Genomic DNA, 24500 nt, shown 5'->3' on the forward strand with positions numbered 1-24500 from the left:
TGGAGGAGTTCTGCAGAGAAGTAGACAGATCTGCATTGTGGAGATTTTTGTGGAGATCAGAGGCGGAATCTTCATTCTTATCCTTCAAGTAGGAGAAGCAAATACTTTTCTAAAAGTGTTACTTCTCTATTAGGAGAAGTGAGCTAAGTCCAATTTTGGCTAGGTAATGATTTTTGTTCTCTAACTTGGGCAAGATAGCTAAAGGAAAATAGGAACATCTAAGAGGAAAACCTTCTTAGGAAAAATAATAGATATCGCTAGGAGGGGAAACTAGTCTTAAAATGCAACCTTCAGATATATATAATTGATTTTTTTTTTTGTGACTTTTTTGGGGTTGGAGTTTTTTGTTGTGGTGGGTTTTTTTGTTTTGTTGTAGGTTTTGTTGTTGCTGTTCCATGGGGAATGATTGCTTGTGGCATAATAGTACCTGAGAAAGTATAATTTCCTACAGAATGTTATTGTCTGGGAGGTTTAGTGCACACTGATTTTGATAGCATCACCATTTAACATTGTTGCTTTATTTTTGTTAATGTTTTAGTAGGTTTTAATTAAACTACTAATCTATCTGGTCTAGTAGGTTCCTTTTGTTCAGTGTAGATGATTTGGCTATAAATGGCAGATGTCAAGCAGTGCAAACTGAGTATTTGCCATTTGAAATGAAGTTTAACACCAGGGTCAACTCATAACCATTTGTGGATCTTAACCAGTGTGGGATTTTCTCGGAGGACTGACTGACTATACAAATCTTCTAGTTCAAGCCTAATTTAAGAGTAACAGTAATTACAAATGGTTCCTACTGCTAAGCATTTCTGCTTCTGATCATTCAGAATATCTGTGGTAATACTTATCCTATTTCTGTTACTTATGCTTCTTTTGTTTCCAGACTTCAATTAGTTAACTGATAGACCAAGAATTATTATCTAAGCAAAACTGAATGTACAGAGAACTTGTAGTAAATGAGGCACAATTTTGTGGGTCTATCTGATATTTTTCTCTGACTACATGATCGTTCCCTTAAGGATACTATTTACTTGTAAATTCCATTTGAGGTGACTGCTTATGCATTTATAGCAATTATGTCTACAATTATGGATAGATATTACACAAAATGCAAATGTCCTTGCACATATAAAACACCTAGCAAAAAAGAAGTCTTCATAGTCACTCTGCACCTCTGTCATCTCTGTTCCTTGGTACTTTGCTATGTGTCTGTTCATTGTTTTCTTTACATGATTGTTGAGAAAGAATGAATCTTCTGAACAGTAGGGCATTTAGTGTCATAATGAAGGATATCTCATGGAGTAGGAATTCTTCCTGGAAAATAATGGAAAATTCATTATGAATCTTCTGCATTTTCACCTGATTTTTTTCATCTTTATGTACTTCTTGATAAATGAAGCTTTATCAAATGTTTGGAGAGAGATGAGGCCTCTCAGAGAAAAAAGTCCCAAACTGTTTAGCAATTTATAAGGAAAATTAACACCTTGATTGATTCTAAAAATCCTAATATTTAGGCAGAGCAGGTACTGTTTTCAGTACAAAGTGCCTCTTACTAAGCTGTATGCCTATATTAAATTGTAATAAATGTGAATGCTTGTGTCACTAGCAAAATTGTGTATGGTCTCACATATGCAGTACATCTTTAGTAATGCTACAAGTGTTGATTACAATTCCAAGCATGACATGCTGAATGTGAAAGATATGCGTGCACATTTGTGTAGCTCTGTATGCTGACTCTCTTCTTTCCACTTGTACAGTACTACCATTGCTCATTCCGAATGACAGGTGAAGGCTGGCTTCTTTGTTGTGGAGAATATCAAGACGTTCTTATTATTGATGCTAAGACTTTGGGTGTTCTTCACACTTTATCATCATCTCAGTCTTCTGATTGGATAAATTGTATGTGTATTGTACACTCTGCAAGAATTCAAGGTATATATGGTAGATGTATTTATGTAGGCCAATTAAATCATGATAAAATATTTCTGTATAGATAGTACAATCCTACTAGATTTAATATCTAATCATGTTTTACACAGCTGTTATGTACAAGATGTTAACATTTCATTGACAGCACCTAAGAAGGTGTTTTTAATACTCCTAATGTTGGTCATGTTTCATTTAATATGTTTCTGAAAGAGAAAAACAAGCAGTCTCTACACTGGTTGTAAGCAGCTCATTTCTTGGATATAAGTACAAATTAATTTTGTAATATCAGGAAAATTAAGGGCACAAACCCACTATTCTATGACTTCTATCAAAATATATCTGATTGGACTATTTGCTTGCATGTTTTTGTATAATTTGTACCAATTAGTTATTTTTGTGTAAAATTAATATTTAGTCTAAACAGTGTGCTGCAGAATCCTTGTTTTAGTGTTGTATAGAACACCACTGTCTACGCCAAGGTTCTTTTTTGGTGTTAGGCACTGTTTGAACTTGGTTTCAAGTTGACTGTCTCACTGTTAACTTTTCACAGAAGACTCATTGGTTGCAGTGTCTGTAACTGGAGTTCTTAAAGCGTGGGACCTATCTTCGTCTTTGAATAGCATACAGGTCAGTTTGTATAAGGTGTGAAACAACAATTTGAATGATAGCATGAATGTAGTAATATTCTCAAGTAAAGGATACATTGAAGCAGAATATGAATAAATCAATCTTCTGGATATGTATTAATTTTGTCACAAAATTCTGAAAACATGCCCTCATATCGCTATTTAAAATTAGTTGGGCCATTGAACAGCTCCTGCCTTGACAACTGCAATGCCTTTTGCCCAGGCTTCATGTCTTTCCATATTCCATGATGCTGAAGTTGTAACGCTTTCCTTCTGTCCTGATAATGTCACTCCATTCCATTCTTTGAACCCCTTCACTCCTTCCTCTAAACTCCAAGCTCTTCAAAATTGGCCTTTGTACTCGCTCTTCACCCTTGTTACGTTCTTCGAAATGGTCGTTTAGACTTTGTTTTCCTCTGTCTGCCTCCCACAATGCTGTCTTCACTTGGAAAAGACTCTTGCTGTGTCAAGTGCCCTATCTCTCCATCTTCAAACTTGCTTATTCTGTGCAACTTTTCTGTGTTAATATTCTCAGCAGCTGGGCACTTGACGTGCCCAAGTGTTAGGACTGGAATACAATGTTTTGATTGAATTAAACTCCAAGAGCTAGATCACAAAGGGACTTCGGTATTGCAACTAAATACTGTGAATCATCGACAGAAATGGCAAAATGTCAACAGTCTTCTCTGAAGATCCGTAATACATTACTGCCTTACTTGACAAACTGCAGAGCATGCCACAGCACTAATTGTTAATGGGTAGAATCAGGCCCCTCAGGAGAGTCTGTCAAGTTTGATACCATACTGGTGTGTTTGGTTTATTTGCAGTGTTTTGGAGGTGGTCTTTTCAATGTTCCTAGGGCAAAAAATACTGTCGTGCTGTAGAAATTCTGGGGCCTGTAACAACTGGTTACAGATATCAAAGAAGCATATACAGTATGGTGCCATCCTTTTACTGCCTGGGGCCTTCTTTTGTGAAGGGAGGAGTGCAGAGTTAGTAACAATCCAGCTACTTCATATGTTAAAGAGCAGTATTTTAATAAATATTGTTGGATTTAATTGGAATTAATTGGAGATGCAAGGTGTAGCGAGAGAATGGTTTGCAGTTTGATAGCCATGATTCCATGACCAGCATACCCCTTCTTTGAAAGGCTTTGATACTGGTGGTATCTTTCAAAACAGAAAACATCAGTTTTCAGTGATTTAATCAATAATTAATAAAAATAATTCCAATAGAATAATTTTGAGTGTGATGGCCTTGGTAAGTCCAATATTCACAAAAAAAGGGTGAAAATATGTATATTTTTAAACCATCCATACATTCAGCAATACAAAGCTACTTTTCCACTACTTTTTAGAGGTGTTAAGTTCAAACAAGACATATGACAACACCATATGTCTGAGACTGTCCTGGTTGCAACAAGGATGAGTGGGAAAGCAGAATGTTCAGCAGCCATTCTGAATCTGATACTGTCAGTTTATAGGTTGTTGTAGCTATTTTTTTGACAGAAGAATACTTAGCAGATATTCATTACAGCAGATGCTATTTATGACCTGCCTTTAGTCCTTCTCCATATTCATTATCACTTCTTTAAGTGAGATCAAGGTCTGAGCCATGCTGAATGTCTTCTGTTTACATGGTACTTGTTGAACCATGCTGTCTTCCTGTCTCACTTTTAATTAAGAATTCTACGTTGCTTTGCATTTTGAAAGTGTATGTTAACAAAATTATTTTCAGTGGTTTGTTTCTATCTTAAAAGTAAAAGCTCGGATATCTAGAATAAATCTTATGGCTTTTTTCCTCTGCTGTAAAGGAGAGACAAAGTGTATGCGAGAAGGAATCAAAATCTCTGGACTGTATAAATTGTCAAGCAGTACGGTTTTGTACTTACACGGAAAGGCTCCTTCTAGTTGTGTCCTCCACATGCTGGCAGGTACATTATCGAGCATTATACTTTCTTTTTAATTTTGTTAATAACTTTGAAAAGCTAATGTGATTTTTACATGCAGATACTTGTTTTTCTCCTTAGCTTAAAGAAAAAGTGTTCACTAATTGTCAGGTATAATAGTGCGCTGTATCCCTTCTCTGCTTATCTTAACTGCCTGACTGAGATGAAGTGTTTATTTTTTAGTAATGTGTTTCTGCTTTAAAAGTTTAACATGAAATTGGCTAGGTAGAAAGGGAATTACTTTAAGTATGAGTCAGTTTTAGAGCACTGGGTGCATTATAGTCCCCTCCACAGTGCATTTCAAAAGGAGACAAAGATGCACAAAAACTGTTTAATTATGACAGAAGTAATCACAGTTCGCAAGTCCTCCGTAACCAGGGACCTTTGTTCCATCAGGGCCAATAGCCTGGCCACTAATAGAAGCCAGCAAAACTGAAGACCCCAGACTGTATCGCTTTTTCTTGTAGCTGTAAGAAAATAAATGCATCATGTAGTTACTGAAACTGTTATTAGTTTATTTTAAGTTTTACTTAAACTGAACTTTATTGTAAAAATTCTGTATTTCTTTTTCCCAGTTTTACGACATTCCTCTTAAAATAATCCTGAGCTATTAGCGCAACATATGTACTTGATCCAAACACCACTGCTTTGGGGGGGCCGGAAATGTCACGTACACCTCAGTCACCTTACAACTGCATTATTCAAAGTTATCCTTGAGATTTCTCTTGGGCTATTTTAAAAAGTCTGTACAAAAGTATTTATAAAGAAATTCCATGTATAGAATGGATAGGCTTTTCATGGAAAAATCTGTGTAACATGCATTGTTTTCTATTAATTTCTGTAATGTTTTTCCACAAGGGGTGCACGTTTCTTGTAGTATCTCCATTATGCATTTGAATACTTATATTTTACTGCTTAAAGTAGTTTTGTAGATACATAAGTCATGTTGGATTTTCAACTTCTATGTTTCAATGAATATACAGCTTTAAAATAAGACATCATGATGATGCTTTTACTCCTTAATTAGGAAGATATGTGATATGTAGCATAGGAGAGATTCACATGTGTGTTTAGAATGGCTCCTTAACCCACTTCTATAGTAATGAAAATATAGAGCAAATTAGCTAGAAATTAACTAATGAATAGAAATTAGCTACGAATAATTCGTAGAAATTCTCATTCTGAAATCTATTTCCTCCTACTGCTGGAATAAATTATAGAAATGTGGCTATGAATACTCTCTCCATGAGGCCACTAGGAACATGAACAAGCAGACAATATCCTAGGTTGCCCTAGTCATATCCTCTTTCGGCTTAAAATGGGAAGGTCAGAGGAAGCAAACAAGTCATATAATTTTTTTTACCAGCTCTAGAAATGGAAGAGAAGAATTCTTGCATGTAAAGGGGATTATATGTTCTTTGCTTTCAGTCAATTTGTGAAAAAGAAAAAACTATTGCTCCTCAAAGAAGAAAAGAAAAAAAATCTGCTTTGTTAAGATATGTGCTGTGATTATGCCAGCAGATCTTCTTTTAAAGAATACGGACAGAAGCATTTATAGCTTCTATCAAAGTCTTCAATGTCATATTTATGTGCTCAATTCATTACCTACCTCTTTATAAGAAATTAATAGTCCAGTAGATATTTATAATGAATGCAAGGCAAAACAAAGCGAATCCCATCCAAAATCCCCGAATAGAAGGCTCTAATGCTGTTTTTTCTTATTGTCAGTTTCTTTGTCTTTGAAATATATGGTTTGATTCTGACTTCACAGTAGTTTGATAATATGAAAACTGCTTTAGCTTTAAGAGTCAAGCTAATGTTCTACTTATTGATCCATTGCTCAAAACCAGCTTGAATTAAAATTAGTGTGCCAATACTGTTTGTTTGTATCTTATTGTTTTTCTGAGCTTAGGTGTATGATTATTGCGATTTCTCCTTGCTTTGTACTGAGTTCTGTAAAAGTGGTCAGTGCTTTGCTGGTGGAGAAGTACTGGCAGCTTACAGACTTATCATCTGGACAGAAGATGGCCACAGTTACATCTACCAGCTGCTAAACAGGTGGGCTCAGATGGGAAATTCACACAAAAAGTTCAGGTACAAGATGAACTTTGGGAGGTTTATTATGGAAAATCTCTGCATGTTGCAAATGATCAAAAACCAGAACAAAACCACTTTGGCACTCAAAGATTTACCCTGAGTTTGACAGCTCTCAGTCTTTGTTTGACACAGCAGGGGACACAGGAATAAGATTAGCCATGTAGAACTTGAGCAGCTGGTGCTGTGATTTCAAAAAGTCGCTTGTAATTACTTGGTGACTTTTAACTGAACTTGTGAATCTTGGATGTTACTGTTCTGCTTTCTAAATATGACTTTCTAAAGCTTTTTTTTTCTTCAAATTTATGCAGCGGGCTTTCTAAAAGCATATATCCTGCTGATGGGAAGGTGCTGAAGGAAACTGTTTATCCTCATTTACTCTGCTTTACTGCTGTGAAGGAAAATAAGGTAAATTCATAAAGGTTTACAGTGAGCTTCAAAAGTTCATTATTTGTTTGCAGGTACCTGAATGATCCCTAAAATTGTTGAATTCATCAACAGATTTAATTGTTCTATGAAAACAATGAGTAAGACTTATTCCTTCATTTTAAAATTTTTACTTACAAACTTGGAGATGCTTATAGCATATTTTTGTCTTAAATTCTGGAAAGATTTACTTTTTTCACAGGGAAAAATACTCCTGTATTTTCAGCTATAGGCTAATTGTTGAAGTGGGTTTTTTTTTCCCCTAATTTTGGCAAAAAAGGGAGAGCTGTTTTTAAGTTAAAGGTGGTCTAAAAGAGCTTTAGAAGCTTTTAACTTCAAATCTGTTAAAAAAAAAAAAAACAAAACACAAAACCAAAACCCCCACAAAAACAAACAACAATAAAACCAAACCAGAAGCGAAATGTAAGCAAGTTGCCTAGTTCTGGTTTTATTAAGAAATGTATGAGTGTTTCAGTGTAACTACATAAATAGGTTGTTTCCCATGTGTATCCATCCTAAATTGAAGGGGGTTGAATCTGTGACATTTTATCCAGAATACTGTTACCTTGAGCCTTCAGAGGCATAATCACATGCCGAACTTTCTTACACTGTGAGCAGACTGGCAGTACCCACAGTGCATAAAATTAGACACATGTGACTCTCATCAGAACCATGGTTTTTGCTTGAAGAAGCCTCTATGGTTAAGAAAAGAGGAAGCTAAAAAAATAGGTGATCTTTATACTTCTGTTTGAGAATTCATGTTTAGCAGACCACATCATGCCAATTTCAAATTTAGAAGTTACTGCTTAGACAAAGTAGCTCAAGTGGATTCAGCTATGTTGGAAAACTTGCATCTTGACTCACTTTTTGAGTAGTGCTTTGTGTGACCACAAAGAAATAGGTAAAGAAAAAGAGCCAATTTAAAAAAGTAGAAAATTGGTTAGAATTAGGAAGGGGGGGGGGAATCTGACAGGGGTTCTTATTGAACCAAAACAAATATAAAAGATTTTTCTGTGTAGCTTTGGCTCTGGTTTTGTTGCTAAGTCTTATTGCTAATACTGTTTATGAAATAGCAATTGTTGGAAGATGTGGATTTAACTCCTGCCTGCAGTTGCATTAGTTTTTGATGTGTATTTGCATGAGAACTCAAGCAGGTCTTTAAACGGTTTCTGAAGATATGCAAGGGAGACATAGTTTTATTTGTACCTGACTAAAAACACTAAAAGATATACCTATGTGAGGTTTTCTAGTGTTCTTTTCTTTCTGTTGACAGCTATAGGCTCTTAGAAAGCATTTTTGTTGCATACTCTTGCGAAGCCTGACAGATTTAATTTTCAGTTGAAGGGCAATAGCACAAGCCATTCAGCTTTTCCCCCAAACGCTGTGATCTAAAATCAGATAGGATAACTGCTAAAGGATGCCAAAAGGTCAGATGATATGAGGGAAAAGAAATAGCCAAAACACATGGTTTAGCAGATAATAGGGTTATAGCAGTGGTAGAAAGCTTATATATGCTTCCCCCAAAAGTATGCATTTTTAAAATAATGTCCCCTGCCCTTTTCTAATATTTCTGCTTTAATATTTATCTTACTACCTGAATAACTTTTGTAGCGGATTTGTGAGACAACAAAACGGCCGGTGTGATGATCTGTTTTGATCTCGATTCTTAGATTATAACTGAACTACATTACAGTACAGTTGCTTATTTTGGAATTTACTCCCAAACTTCAATGTTGTAAATAAAATATATCCGACATATGGGAATGTTAGTAAAATGTCTTGAAGGAGCAGAGTTAAGCTGTGTCTACATTATCTAGGTAAAAGTGATGGATGGAACAAGACAGTTTGGGCTGATGACCTTTCATCCACACTATCTGCAGTACAGGGTGTGCTTTTGGGGGTGTGTGTGTGGGTTTTTTGTGTGCTCCTGCACACATCTCCCAAGTTACTTTCATGCAAAAAGAATCCTGATTTGGTGCTCCAAGACAGCTCCACAACACAAACCTAAGCATTCACTTCCAAAGTACATGCCTGGTGTAAACTCAAACATACTAATGTAGACCTGCCTGGAGATTCCTAATTTTCTTGACTTTTGCGAGGGTTTTGAGCAACTAGAAGCTTCCCCTTAAGACACCTCACCTGTTTTTAATAGTTTGATACTTGAGAATGAAGCTTACGTAACTACTACACAGGGTGTTCTTGGCAAGTCACCAGTAGATTATCACATAGTTTGGGTGTTACTGGTGTGGTGATACAGAATTATCTGTGGTGTTATACCTACAGGCAAAGAAAACCTACAGACTTCTAGTCTTCATGGGAGAATAAAAACATGGTTTTTGTCTGAGATAAATATACTGCAATAAGTTTTAGCGTTGACTAAATGAAACTAGGTAGATGTAAGTCTGTTTATCAATTATATTATACCTCTGTAGTATCTAACTTTTTTCCAGATGACTGAATGATAGTGTTACAGACTATTACCTGTCCATGTACAAGCATAATTCTTACCTTTCATTATTTGTAGAGCTATCATGATTGAAGCTTTACTGAATTTGTTTTGATGTGGAGTTTATCTATGTTTCACTGCATTTTTTTCAGCCTGATCTTGGTGCTTATACTGCCATTTTTTTAATATGCTCGTGATACTATTAATAGATTCTCCATTTAGAGACAGTAAACCTAGGGAGCCCTCCCATTCCACTTTTCCATTTGGGATGTGGGCTTAGCCAAGGATACTGGCAAAGCAGAGGTGATCTTCGAGGGGCTTGCACCAGGCAGAGTAGAGCTGGTCTGACCAGAACTTAGTGACAGGTGAGGGTTCAACCATTACTTGTTTTATATTTCTACAGCTTTTGATGTAAAAAACCTTTGAATTTGCAATTAATTATTACATTATTTTATCAGCTCTTTCATATCAGAATATTAATTTACTGTTATTTTTGGCAGAGTTTTCCTTTTGTCATGGGCTTCATGAATGAAAGAAAGGAGCCTTTCTATAAGGTTCTTTTTTCTGGTGAAGTTTCAGGAAGGATCACTTTGTGGCATGTTCCTGATGTTCCTGTGTCAACATTTGATGGTTCACCAAAAGGTTTGGCAATTCTGTGTTTCTTGTGTCTTTTTAATTATGTCTTTAAGTCAATTTTCATGAAAACTTAAATTCTCATGAAAATATTTTCTCACTAGAAAGTGATGCTCATTCATTGTGTGATGATTGCCTGTAGTTAGAAGGAGCAAGACACTAACAAAGATGAGTGTCTAGAAATCTTCATGGAACTGAACAAATAAATGTTTGTATTTCCTTACCATCTGCCCATAAACACTTTTCTCCCAAATGCCATGAAAATTTACTTAGTTGGTCCTGCTTATGGTTGTTCATAGGGAGGTATAAAAGAAAGGATTTAGTGAGATGTAATCTAGTGATGGAATAGCAACTGCTAACTTTCCATTGCTAGGCTGCAGAAAGGATAAGTTAGGAGAAGTGATGAAGAGATGAAAATGTATATTTTGCTTTGTTTGGATTTTTATATTGTTTGGAATAAAAAAAAAAAATTAAATTCCTGACTCTTTTCCCCCACCCTCTAGAGATCCCAATTACAGCAACGTGGACTCTTCAGGATAATTTCGATAAACACCATTCAGTGTCGGAGGGCATTATCGATCATCTTTGTGCATCTAAAGATGGAATCGAAAGTGCAGTTGTCAGTTCCTCTGTATACATACCCAGTCTCGATAAGCTCGTGTGTGGATGTGAAAATGGGAAAATTTTTGTAACGCTAGGTTTAAAAACTGCAAGAGCAAGACTTTTAGAAAACATATCTTTGCTGAAAGGTAAGTTTTAACAATTTTGTCCAAATTCATCTCAGTCAAGCACAGAAGACTGCCCAGAAGACATCCCCTCCAGTGATCCCTGTAAAAATTCTCTGAAAAAATAGGGGTGATGGTCAGGGATTGAATGAGGAAAATGGAAGATTAGGCTCTTTCTCCCTCTGTAGCTGATCTATCAGATCACAGCTTAGTGCTACCAAGGTGCTTTGCACTGTTAAGAGTACTGTGGGGATGGAGTCACCCGGAAGTGAGATATGTGGGATGTCACTATATGGTTAGTAGTTATCTTTGTCATTTTCCCTCTAAAAGATCATCCCACTGAAGCAATAAGAAGGATACATCTCAGTAGATGAAGCTCAGAGTGCAGACCTTTGTTTTCCCTTTTAGAAACATGTCCAAAATTCTTTGATCCCATATAAAGGATTGTTGTATTTAGTCTTTTGAATCTCCTGACTTTTAGCAAATGTATTGTAAAATACGGAACCTCTGTTCTTAAAGAACAGAAATAATTTATGTACCATCTTGTTTCAGATAATCTATCTTACAAGGTTCTGAATGGTCATAGTAGCAGAGTCACTTGTTTACTTTATCCACATGATAAATCAGCAAGATTTGATCCAAGCTGGCTGTTGTCAGGGGGCCAGGATTCTATCGTAATCTGCTGGGATATATTTACTGGAGGCATCTTACACCAATTTAGTCTGCAGTCTGGTCCAGTGACAGAGCTCTTGCGATCTCCAGAAAACTACAAAGTAAGTAAAAGCATAATAAATGAGGTCTCAAAAAAAAAAAAAAGTATCTCTATATACATGTATGTATGCGTGTGTACATATATGAGAGGAAAAAAAACATCTGGCAATACTTTTATCCTGCAGCACTGTGTCCTTAATGTACATTCATTTAATTGTCTTGTTTGAAAGTTGCTTTTAACTTCAGGGGGTTTATTTCTTGTTAGTTTGTAATTTCAGTGATTCAGAAAAATGATCCTAAACCAGTGACATATTAAATTCAAGCTTTTAACGTTCTCTTCATTTTTAATATTATGATTGTCAATCTATATGTTAATCTGATTATCTCCTAACTTCTGAAGTTAAAAAGTGTAATCGGTAAGGCTAGGGGTTTGAACATAGTAAGAAAAGATTTGGATCAATAGTATTTTAATCTAAATGTGTATTTTGGTTCCTGACACATTCTTGTGGTCCTTTGCATGTATGCTTTTGTGTTTTATGAGATTAAGAATAATTTCATATGTTTTTCTTTAAGTGAATTTTGAAGTAAAAATTTAGAAGATGATTTACTGTACTGAATGCTGTATGAAATCTTGTTGAACAAATTCTGTCCCCATTGTATTCCGTGGGGCTGGGATTTCATCTTTTTCTTCTTAAAAAGCCTGTGAAGACATATTTGATGCTTATGGTTGACTTAGAGTTTGCTTACGTGCCAACATTAAGTAGTCCAAAAGATGTTTTGCAATGACATAAGTTCTTAATGCTTGTAAGGCTCTCTTCAGCCCTTTTTCTGGAAACTAGGTAGGATTTAATGCCTGCTTGGATGGTGTTGCAGTTCTCTTTACAGGGCTGAATTTTTCCATAGGGTGAATTCCTTTGTGTGTCACAAAAAATTACTTGCAGGAAGGGGAAGGCTTTGCAGAATCAGATCCATACAGTGTGAAATGAAATTGTAACATACCCAGTTTTTTGTTAGAAATACATTGCCCTTGGCTTTTGTGTCATAAGACCTGACACAATTCTATATCACACGAACAGCAGTTTGGTTTAAGGTAGTTTTTACTACTTTCTCTTCTAGGACAAGTGTTACGGTATATTTGGTTATATAATCACTGCTTTGATAGGCTAAGTATTGTGAATGAATGGTATTTAAATTATTATTTTTTTAAAAATTGAAAAATCAGAGGAGATTGTATGTTTTCCTGTCAGGACATCAGTTGTACAGCTAGCCTGTTGAAAACAAATTGGAGATGTAGGCTGATAAAACATCATTTTCTAAAATGAGTATGTTCTGGGAAAGAAATCACTGGACAACTTTTACCAGGCTTGTTAAATTGATGTGGTTATGCTGTGGTTACAGTGTTGAAACTGACGTTCTTTCTGTTTTGCAGTTAAAAGATCACAGCATAGTGTGCTGTGTGTGCAGTGATCACTCAGTAGCAATTCTACACCTTCAGAAGAGAGTACGTCTCTTACATGCCAGAAAGCATCTGTTTCCTGTGAAGAAGATAAAATTTGACCCTGTTGAAAATCTGCTAATTGTTGGATGTGAAGATGATTCAGTTTATATTTGGGAAATTGAAACAGGTAATAAGAGGGGTTTTTTGTTCGCTTTCCTTAAGTTTTTTTTGTCTGTCATGTGGTGTTATGCAAACCTAATTTATAGAAGACCAAAGCAGCAATACTAACACATGGAATATATTAATGAGAGTCTAAATGTTTATATAAACAAGTAAGAAATAAAATTTTTGTATGGCTCAAGGTATGTCATTAATAAAATACAATAGCTTAAGTCAGATCCTGACAATCAGATGATTAGCTGACACTGCAGTGGATTGAGTAGAATATTTCTGGAAGCTATAAATAAACTGTCAGTTATTCTCTTTAGTTATTAAAAAGAATGACACTTTGTCCTAACAATCCCAAGTTAGAGCACGACGTTCTGCTTTCTTCAGCAAAATCATAATCTGAGAAACTTTTTGAGTTAATTGATAATCAGTTAATAGTGGAAGATAATTGCAAAGCTCACAACTGTGTAGTCAGGAAAACTAAAGCTGAGTGTTTCAGCTTAAACTGTAGATTCCCAGGTGATTTGAGTGCGTGATGCTGATTCACAAGGGTAGTAAATGTAGTTATTTGAACTTTGACAGACAGAACTATTAGAAGCTGTGATGGTGCTAGACGTTACAATGCAGCGTTTCCATGCGATTCAGAGCTGTGTGTCCTGGGAGGGGGGAAGTGCATAATGAGTCTAGAACCACTGAAATGCATAGCATATTAATCCTATATGAAAACAGTTTTACTAATGTAACACTGAGATAAGAATTTACGTTACAAGTTATTACAACACACTGTCTAGGCTATCTGCTTTGGACAAAAAAAAGTCCCTTGTTTTTAAAGTACAAAATATCTGTGTTTAATGAAGGACTTGGCAAAATGAGTACAGTGTAAATTACAAGCCTGTTGTGTTAGTAAGCTCTTTAATATCATTAAGCTACTGGCATAGGAAATGCCTTCTGGTACTTACTCTTTTCCCAAATGTACTGAGTTGCTTCTTTAAAAAGGTTTAGAATAAAATTAAATTGAACTAACAATTATAGTCAGTTAAAACCCCTGGTTTTACACTGGTATGTTTTTCGTACAGCTACTAAAAAATATGAAGTTCTCATAATTTTGCATTGTATTTTGAGACTTAAAAATTCTTTTAAATATTTTTGTTCAAAAACATCAATAAAAAATTAAGAAGAAAAGGTGTGACCTTAGGAGACTGTTAGATTGTATATAGTGTTGTACTACTTTGCTGTCTTATTATTGCTGAATGACTATATGATGGTTTTGTTTAGAATTTTAGCTTTAGTTGCACTGCTGGGAAAAACAATACAAGGTCAAATTTTCAAAAGTAAATACTAGACTCTGAGTTAGGGTACTCTAAACTTGTTATCCTGCTTTTATTTGTTGTTTCCTGCATAACTTTAGATATTTACCAGAAAACAGAATTTAAGATTCTTCTTATGTGTGTTCTGCTATTTATGTAGATGCATGATATTGCAGTTTTCACTGCATTTTCTCCAGTCAGGAGGGGGCATGGGTTCTACCCTTCTGTTCAATCCTCTTTCTGGAGGTTTGTGGAACAGTACTGTCTTGGGATCCTTCTTTTTGTCTTGTCATTTCTCTAATCCCTTCATTTTACTAGTCTCTGTCAGCACATCTGCAATATTGCAAATTGTTACTTCCATCTCTTCTTTTCTCCTCTCTGTAAAAGGAAAGAAAAAGAAAAAAAAAGCCAGCACTGTGCCCAGGCGGCCAAGAAGGCCAGTGGCATCCTGGCCTGTATCAGAAATAGTGTGGCCAGCAGGAGTAGGGAAGTGATTGTCCCCCTGCTCTCGGCACTGGTGAGGCCAAACACAGTATTACTGTGTTCAGTTTTGGGCCCCTCACTACAAGAAGGACGTCGAGGTGCTGGAGCGTGTCCAGAGAAGGGCAACGAGGCTGGTGAGGGGTCTGGAGAACAAGTCTGATGAGGAGCGGCTGAGGGAACTGGGGTTGTTTAGCCTGGAGAAAAGGAGGCTGAGGGGAGACCTCATTGCTCTCTACAACTACCTGAAAGGAGGTTGTGGCGAGGTGGGGGTCGGTCTCTTCTCCCAAGTAACAAGCGATAGGACGAGAGGAAATGGCCTCAAGTTGCGCCAGGGGAGGTTTAGATTGGATGTGAGGAAAAATTTCTTGACCGAAAGGCTTGTCAAGCATTGGAACAGGCTGCCCAGGGAAGTGGTTGAGTCCTCATCCCTGGAGGTATGTAAAAGACGTGTAGACACGGCACTTAGGGACATGGTTTAGTGGTGGGCTTGGCAGTGCTAGGCTAATGGTTGGACTTGATGATCTTAAAGGTCTTTTCCAACCTAAACCATTCTGATTCCTCTCCAATGTGTTCTTTTCTGTTCCTAGAGGTATTGCTAGATCTCATGATTATTTCTCCCCTGTAATGGCAGTGTGCATTTTGTCTATGCAAATAGTATTTCTGTTAACAGTAAAAGCTGTAAGCTATATCTGCCCCATACTTTAGCATAAAGTAAATAAAACAGCAAAAATGAGAAATTAATTTGATTCTTATCATTGCCTAACTGCTTGTTTTGTAGTAATTACCAGAAAGTCACCTTTACTAGTGGTAAAGTATTAAAGGTAGAATGGAAAGATATTGTACTAATCCCTGTTGTAACTAAGAGAAACTAGAGCAGGCATCTAAATGTTCAGTAATCATTAATAAATACACACGTTTTCAACTTCTCAAGAAGTTTGTGAAGATGCTACCAGTCTCCAGCTGTTCTATCTACATCTTCATGGCTCTTTTCAAACTAATGTTGAAAACAGTTGAGAAATTTAGGTGGGGGAAATCTTGATATAGAATGTTTTCTTTTATTTCACAGCTAAAAAGGACATTTCTCAAAAACATGTAACTGTAGCTAGGCTGTTTCTGAAGACATACCAATTTGAGAGAGAGACATCCTTGAAGGTCATTATACTTAAATGTTTATTAGCGTTCCTTGTAGAGTCATCTTTTAACCAAAGGATTAATGTGCATTTGAAACTCTGCAATAAAATCGAGCAAACAAATGTAATAAAGGACCACAGAATATTGTTTCCTTATAAATCTGTTGTAGATATCATTTTTAATGGATTTGCATCAGTTATTTTCTATCAGAACTTAATCACTTTGTTTAAAAAAAGGAAATAGATGAGATATTAAAGCTCTAAAACACTGATGTTGAGCATGCAATGATTATTTTTCATACATACTTTTGTGATGTATTTGTTATGGATCCATCATAGTCTGTGCTGTTGTTATATTTGTAGGATACAGTGTAAGAGCTCCTCAGGTGCTCCTATGATGTGAATTAAGGTTAAAGCTCACAAGGTGGCAAGTCTTAATGTGAGATTTAATAGCATAGGACTGTAATAGTACCATAGAGACAAAAATTGGAGTATATTTTTAACTGTCTCTCCTTTTAGCTGTAAAAATGCTGCCTATTTCAAAATTAAAAATGAAGCAAAATTGATGCCACTGCTCATGTATATTACATATTCAGAAAGGGTGCAGATAGTTAAAAGTGTGGTTTCTATTGCTGTTTCTGTATCTCTTGTTACTAGTATCAAGCAAGAATGAGAGCTACAATTGCCACCTCTTAAGGAATAGCTGGAACACAAGAAGGAATGCAGTTATTTGCTACATTAGCAATTAACAAATTAAGTTTTTTTTTTTTGTTCCTGTTAGGCATTGGTAACTAAAAGATGCCATCTAGGGTGAATAACTGGGAAAGCCTACTAGGCTATACTGTAGTTGCTTTAATGTGAATTATATCTGTGTTGCAGGAGAACACAAGAGGTCATGGCGTTGATCCTTGAAATTGGCCTGACCTAGATCAAGAGCTATGTAGATACTTCAGCGCCACTCAGGCAGACAAAGCGTTGTTCAGATGTATGAGAAAGATGTATACAGCATCACAAACAAACCTCTGCAGAAACACAGCAGCCTTTCATTATGATTTTCATCTGTTGGCAAATGAACAGGCAGCCATGCATAGTACCACTTGCCCATACAATTACCTGTGAGCATGTTCCCTGACTCAGTTAAATAGGATGAAGTTTAAGTGGTAGCCTTGTGCTTGGATTCCATTACGGAAATGGACATAAGATAAAGTTTTTGTTGTTTCTATAGTCAAAAAGTGTTTTTTCTATATTTTTCTTCTGGCTATGCAGTTAGCTTCGTGACTGAGGCTTTGCCTCTTTAAGTGAAAGTCAGTGGAGGACCTGATTTTGTGTCAGACTCATATATCACTGTTTGCAGTTTAAAAAAAATCTGAACAGTGTTACTGTACTAGAGTTAATGGATAACTGGGAAAACAGCCAGTCTGTTTATAATTTCAGGCTGTGGATTAAGAAATTTCCATGAATATTTCAATATTTACACTGTTGTAGAGTCAGCAATAATTCTGTTGGATTTGACAGGTGACTTTACAAAAGTTTAGGGACACCTATTGACTGTCTTTCAGTTATACCCATTTAGCTCCAAAACTGTCCTTCCGCCAGGTAATTAAGAGGATGACCCCTTAAGCATATGAAAGACTTCATTATGCGTAACAGTTCATCGTCCAATTTCCTATGACAGAGGCTGACACGTTTTGAAAAAGTATTCTGAAGTTTTAAAAATATTTAAGTTGTCTTTTAGTGGGCTTTCATAGTAGGTTTTTTTACACTTTATGGGGTGGGAGAAACATTGTCACACAGATTAAAATCTAAGCCAGTACTACTTCATGTACAACTTGTTGCACCCTCTCTTCATGAGGTTGCCAAAGATTCCTTATTTTATGTTGTCAATGGGAAGTTGCCTGAGTACAATGGGCTGCCTTTATTCCAAAAAATAGGCATTTCAGCATAATTTATGCTGAAATGTGTTAAATACCAAGAGTATAGTTGACTTCAAGTGGAATTTACCTTATCTAACTTGAGACTTCTATCTATACTTAAGTTCTCTACCTACGAGCTAGTAGTTCATGTTGTTTTTGTAATGAGCAGGAAGAAGTAGGAATAAGTAAAAGTCTGTATCTTTTCCCCACTGACTACAAGGGGAGCCTAAAGAAGAGGAGGGGAAAAGCAAAGCTAACTGCCTGCTGCTATTACAGGTCTAGAATAAGATAAATTGAATCCCATCCTTTTAGTCCTTTGGTTTACAGAACAAAGTAAAATTATTCTAGTCTAAGTTTAAATGTTGTTATTGCACATGCACATGGGTAGTGATATTAGTTCATGGCTTCTGTATTGTTTTCTATATCTGGGTAGCTTAATGTATTTTGCCTAAATTTTAATATATGGAAACGGCAACTTTCCATTACAATGGAATATCTTTCCATGACAATAAATATTGATCTAATAATACATTTGGAATATTAATATAGCATGTGTACAGGATATGTTCCAAACTTATGTGTGCTAGATGACAAATATGATAATCAATAACAAATTCTATTCTAATTAAAGTGCAGAATATTTCTTCCAATAGCTACCACTTGAAATCCACTTTAATAAGGAAATTAGCTGTTATCTATATTGCTTTTACATTTTTCCTAAGCAGTTGGTATATTTGCTTTTTTAAAGAAGGTAAATATCAGTACAATAAGATGTAGTAATAAAAGGATCAGTGTTTTTTTCTTGCTGTGTACAGCATATGGCAGCACGTCTACCGAGCCACATTTCTATCTAATATGTATTGAGAGCGAGGAAAGAATGGGTAGACTTTAAAGAACAATCTTCCTTGCTCAGAGGTAGCAATCTTCATTTATCAGAGGTAGATTTAGTCTTTCAATTAGTACTAGTTTAACATAAATTTATTCCTTGAAGTTCATCATGCTTGCAGAATGAATCATCTACTAATTTCCTGTTATTTCCTTCTGCCTTGCAAGTCTTGTTCTGTTTTATTGTTTTACAGCATGCTTAGTGTGAGTTTAAAAATAGAATAACATCACTTAATAAAACTTTTTGTTCAATTATCATAATAATACACAGTTAATGTTATACTGGCTACATTGTATTTTTCATACTCACCCAGGGAATGCAAATTTTGATAACTCTTGCATGATGCTAGACCCAACACAGGAAAAAAATTGAAACATATGCCTAAAGAGTATTTCGGCTGAGATCAGATCTCCTGTATAGTCAAAATTAAGTGTATGCTTATAGTTCTTGCTAGAAAAGGTCAAAATCATCAATAAATAATAGTTTGGATTTGTGTAGTTAACGATGTTTTTGGAAGATTGTTTCCAGTTAAGTGATTCAGATGGCAGATGAAATAGTTTGAATGGAGAGTATGTAAGGTATTAAGGCAAAGGAATTATGAGATGTGCTGGTGCATTACTGCACTTCAGTTTGAGAAGACGTGGTGGCTTAGTCATCTTACAGGCTTCTTATCTGAAGGCGCTGGGGATTGTCTTATTGCATTGTCGTCTATGACATGGTCACTACGGTTATTGCTAATGTGCTATATTAGAATAAATTCAAGTACCGACACGGCTCGCTTGCATTCATGGTATCAGTGTGAACAGTACCCCATATGACAAGGGAAATCTGTCCAAAATGCAGAAAACCTCCTCCTCTGATCTTTTTCAGAGGACCGGTAAGGGTGTTTTCACAGGTTATTGTAGTAGTGCCATTATAATTTCTCACTACTTGTTTAGAAGCTGTTTTTTAAAAATGGCTCATGAGCTCTAAAGCCAAAGTTCAAAAAACTTTGTGTCATATTCTAAGCCACTCGCCTGGGGGATCTTGCTTTTTACATACAAAGGGACAATTATGTTTTATACACAAAACCTGATTTCTTAATTTTGCAAAAGCACTGAATAATCTGAAGGATGATCCAGTACTTCAGGAACAAGAAACTCCATTAATTTTTCTGATTGAAACTATCTAACACATTTTTACAAAACGCTTTAGATAAATTATTCATATATCAATTTCAGATTTGATACAGTTTTTTCCACATTGTGCTTGCTATCTGTACAAAAGCTGTGGCGATCATGGTGATTTTTAGTACATAATCTGTGTTTCTGTTAATGGCAGTGGTGATTCTACTGTATCTGCTTGAAATGTGCACTGCTGGGAAATATAATTCGTAAGATGATATTTGATTATAAATGTTATAATAAGCTTTCTATTAAGTTAAGTACCTGCTTGATGTTTTACTTTTTTTGATGACTATCCTCACCTCTGAATTGTTTATGAATCCTTATCTTTTACTTGTTAATATTCTGTACCACTTAATTACATACAGGACAATTAAATTAATTAGAAATAGAGGACATAACTAAAGTTTTCTACATAAAATTGAATTGCTATAGATGACAAAATAAAGATAAAAACATAGAGATTAAAGTACGGTTATATAACTAACTACACTTAAGATATGTATTTGAAGGAGAAGTAGTTTATAAAGTTAAGCTTTGAAAAGCTCAGAGATGTTAAGTTTAAGACCATTTGTGCGAATCTAATTGCACAAATTTAATTTGTGCAATTCTGAATTTAGCTTTCTTTTCATGTACCTCTGAACTCTTGAGGACAATTACTAAATAAATATCTATATAATATTTTGTTTTATCCACACTGTTTAATGTGTATTGCTTTCCCTATTTGTGCCCTATTTGAATCCTTTTCTCAATATAATACTTTTTCTTGTATTTTGCCATCTGGGTATCTGAGTGCTCAGTAATAATATTTCTGCCATTTTCCTGTCAAGTGCTGAAGCATTAAGATTGTCTCGGCTTCCAACTTCTGCATCTAAGCAAAGCAGGAATCCTAAAAATGACAGTGCTTTCTATAGAATTATTCTTAGAACACGCGAGGTATTATGTAATTTTAAAAACATGTTTTAATGTATAAAACATTTATACATTATACTCTGTTTTTATGCAGAGACTTGCATAAAAGTGCCTGCTACCTCAATTCAGAGACTTTCTTTGCTATTACTACTTGTCTTTGCAAACTTACCATTATGTTGATACTTATACATAATTTTCTACATGTGTATAGCTTGTTTTTTTTAGTAGAGGTAAGTGAAAGACTGTCAATTCCGTTCACTGTAAGATTGACTCCCTGTTGTCATGTGGGATGGATTCTGTATAGACCTCTCTTGCTTGGGCAAACAGAAAAGGTAAAGGTGCTTCAGTTAAAATTGTCTTTGGTGGGAACAAGACGGTGTATTTCACAGAAGTGTAATGTTCAGCTTTGAGTCCATACTTTAAAGCATGAAGATTTTATGAAACACCCATGTGTTTCATGACTTTAACATGAATGATAAATGGTTTGAAACACTTTTGCTGAGAAACAAAAAAAAATACCACTACCTTAAGGTAGCTGTCAAGCACAGAAAACTTAAGCATTTAAAAACTACACAGGTATCAGTAAATTAAAACAAGCTTTTAATGAGATTGGCAGCCCCCATAAAATATGCAGTGTCTAACGTTAGTCAGATCATACAAATCCATTTGTATGATCACTTCTATCGCAAAAAAAAAAATATAAAAATAGACAAGAGTTCAAAATACTCTGAAAGTGTTTCTTGCAATGTTAATGTCACATTGAGTAATTTAAACTGTTACATAAAACCTTTTCTATTTCAGAGGCATCCTTGCTGTGGAGAAAATGAAATTACTCTGCATGTAGTGGTGTTATAGATCAAACCTTTGATCATATTGATGGTCAAACATGCTGGAACACTTTCAAACACTCTTTAAAGATAATTTGTACGTAGCTATATATGCACCAATATTTTTATAATTGGTGCCAACAATAATAAGTCTTCTAAACCTCTGGTAAACTCTGTGCAAGTATCATGTCAGTTGCAGAATGTGTAGGGTTTTGTTTGTTTTGGTTTGGGTTTTCTTTTTTAAGTAGACCCTCATTTAGTATGTCTGACAGCTCTTCTCATCTCGGAAAGAAATTAGTGATTGAACTATTTAGAAAACCAAGGTTTAGGTTTCATCAGGTGGCTCTGGGCATATAAGTTGTACAGTTTTAATGGAACTCTTAGAACTGTATCAAAGTAAACTCGGTCATTAATTTATTATACATTTATGCCTAGATAATTGTAGAAGCAACAATAATTACACTCCTGTGACACTTTTGTCCCTGCAAAATTTAGTAATTTACAGTCTCTTTCGATATGTTTTCATTTTTCCTTTCTCTCCCTCTGTCTTTCTGTTTTTCTGTATGTCTCTTTCTCTGCAGGTCATTGGTCAGAATTAGATTTGAGTGGGTGAGTGTGGCCTAGCTGATAAATCCTGTGGTTGCGTTTCATATGCTGGAGGCTGTGGTGTAGCTAGGGTCAAAGTCATAGCAGTCACTACCTTTTTCTTTTTTTTTAATAAACTCTGCATAGCCTAAAGATCTGGGCTGATGGAAAACACAGTTTTAGAGTCCTTGATAACTACATCTGGTAAGTCTTTTGTGAAACATGCTACATGCACGCTACATGCGTATCCTTTACATAATTGGGAGCAAAAGAGCCTGGCTAACAAAGTTTGCCTGTAGGATCCTATGCCCCTGGTCAGAAATCCAAGTCACTTATATATCTGTGGGAGTAAGATGCAGTAACTGTGAAATGGTTTTGTTAGGAAGGGGCACCAGGTCGATCTCTATGCGGTTCATGTGAGTAGGGCAATGAACTTCATCTTTAACTGGTGATAAACCATAAATCTTCAAAATGGTCAAATTGTGGTAAGCGTTACTTGATAGAAATGCCTACAGAGTTGTTTTAGTGAACTCTTGTTAGACATTTAGTTAGTAAAACTAAACTTTTGATAAAATTGCCATAATTTGTGTGAATGAAAACATTCAAGGCTCTTGGACAGATGCAAGTTTTTCAGGAAGAGATGGTGTATGACTAATTGCTTCATTTACTTTTGTGGTTTTTTTCCAAGACACTCTGAATTTTGAGTAAAAGTTCTCTTGTTTCAGTCTAACCCTGTGCTTTAAAAAAAGTCCTGTCATTCAATCAGTCTTGTACACACACTCACAAATTCTACACAGCCAATTCACAGCCACACAATATCTTTGCTTTCCTTCTTTTTAGAATTACACAATATAATATTGGTAAGCAATTTGTTTAAATAACAGATTTATCTTAAGTCAGGTACATCTGTGAATGCACCCAGAATATGGGCCCTAAAGTCTGCTTGGTTATACAAAAAACACTTTTGTGCATACTCTTTCTGATATTAGGACAAATAGGTCTCATTTGATATTCCTAACAGTGATCTCTCAAACAGTTACATCGCACCTAATTTCATCATCCCTTGTGAAACTGTAAACAATAGCCCTTACAAAACTATGGCTCAAATGTTAAGCACCCTGTTGCATTACTAGGAGGAGTTAATTGAAGACTGTGAAAGGCTTGTGTCTCCCCTGAAGGGAGCTTTTCGTATTTGGAAAAAGGCTCTAGTGATTTAGCTTCTTCTGTTCTTAGGTCATGGTCTGACCCTCAACATTAATGGTTAGGGCAGACACTATGTGCGTTGAGATCTTCCTGATTTCTCTCCCCCCTCCACCTTCATGCTTAAGAGGCATCCTTAGCGAAAGGGAGAACCTGCAGGGAGTGAGTTAACCCAGATGTGCACTATTGAACTGAGACAAGATAACTTCTTGGGCCAAGAGTACTGTAACATTAAACAATTAACACTTAATGCAACATTAAACCATTTTTGGTTTAGACAATCTTTCTTGAAGAAAGCAGCTCCGTGAAGAAATTCAAGGTAGCATATATGATGCAAATGATAACATGCAATAAGATGGAAGGTTGCCATTTTACTGTAGTTTCTCTACACGTCTTATGCTGTCACTTAAATCCCTAATTCCTAAAAGACATAAAGGATGAGGAAACATTGGTTAGCATATTTTGAAAATGTGAATGATTCAAAATAAGTCCTAAGCATGAATATATATGCTTTGTGGAAGTTTAGTGTTTGGGGTTTTTTGTTTGTTTTAATTTGTCAGCCTTAAGTTAAAACTTAACTAACATTTTGCCTTTTTTATGGCATTTTGTATTTTATACATGTAAGCTTCAGGTCAGACTGTAGTTTGCACTTGAGTATTTCATAGTTATCTAAATTTGAGTCATTGTTCAGTGAATACTTATTGATGTAGAATAATAAAAGGTAGTGGAGCTTGGAAAAGCCTGTCTCAGGGAAAAAAAAGAAAAAACAATGTCATCTTTTGCCCAATCTGCAGAAGTTAAGGACACTCTCTTCTGTACTGAGAATAGTCAGGTATCTTTATATTCATATGTATACATACACATGCATACTTTAACGTACTTTATGTATACCAGGTGGAACATGTATGGAATTTAGCTGTATGTGTCTGCGTTTAAAATGATGTGTGTTT

General features: G+C 35.6%; 1 protein-coding gene across 3 annotated transcripts in view; it reads left to right on the forward strand.

Moving 5' to 3' along the window:
• The window catches only part of WDR72 (WD repeat domain 72), a 125038-nt gene that overhangs the window by 16136 nt on the left and 84402 nt on the right, over positions 1 to 24500 (forward strand). For all 3 annotated transcript variants that reach the window (XM_076347737.1, XM_076347738.1, XM_076347739.1), the window contains 9 exons: positions 1758 to 1932; positions 2480 to 2556; positions 4369 to 4488; positions 6416 to 6561; positions 6909 to 7005; positions 9970 to 10111; positions 10606 to 10851; positions 11380 to 11600; positions 12968 to 13163. In XM_076347737.1, coding sequence (XP_076203852.1) covers positions 1758 to 1932; positions 2480 to 2556; positions 4369 to 4488; positions 6416 to 6561; positions 6909 to 7005; positions 9970 to 10111; positions 10606 to 10851; positions 11380 to 11600; positions 12968 to 13163 — 1420 coding nt within the window. The remainder of the gene's footprint in view (positions 1 to 1757; positions 1933 to 2479; positions 2557 to 4368; positions 4489 to 6415; positions 6562 to 6908; positions 7006 to 9969; positions 10112 to 10605; positions 10852 to 11379; positions 11601 to 12967; positions 13164 to 24500) is intronic.

This window comes from Aptenodytes patagonicus, chromosome 10, assembly GCF_965638725.1.
Source record: "Aptenodytes patagonicus chromosome 10, bAptPat1.pri.cur, whole genome shotgun sequence".
NCBI lineage: Eukaryota > Metazoa > Chordata > Aves > Sphenisciformes > Spheniscidae > Aptenodytes > Aptenodytes patagonicus.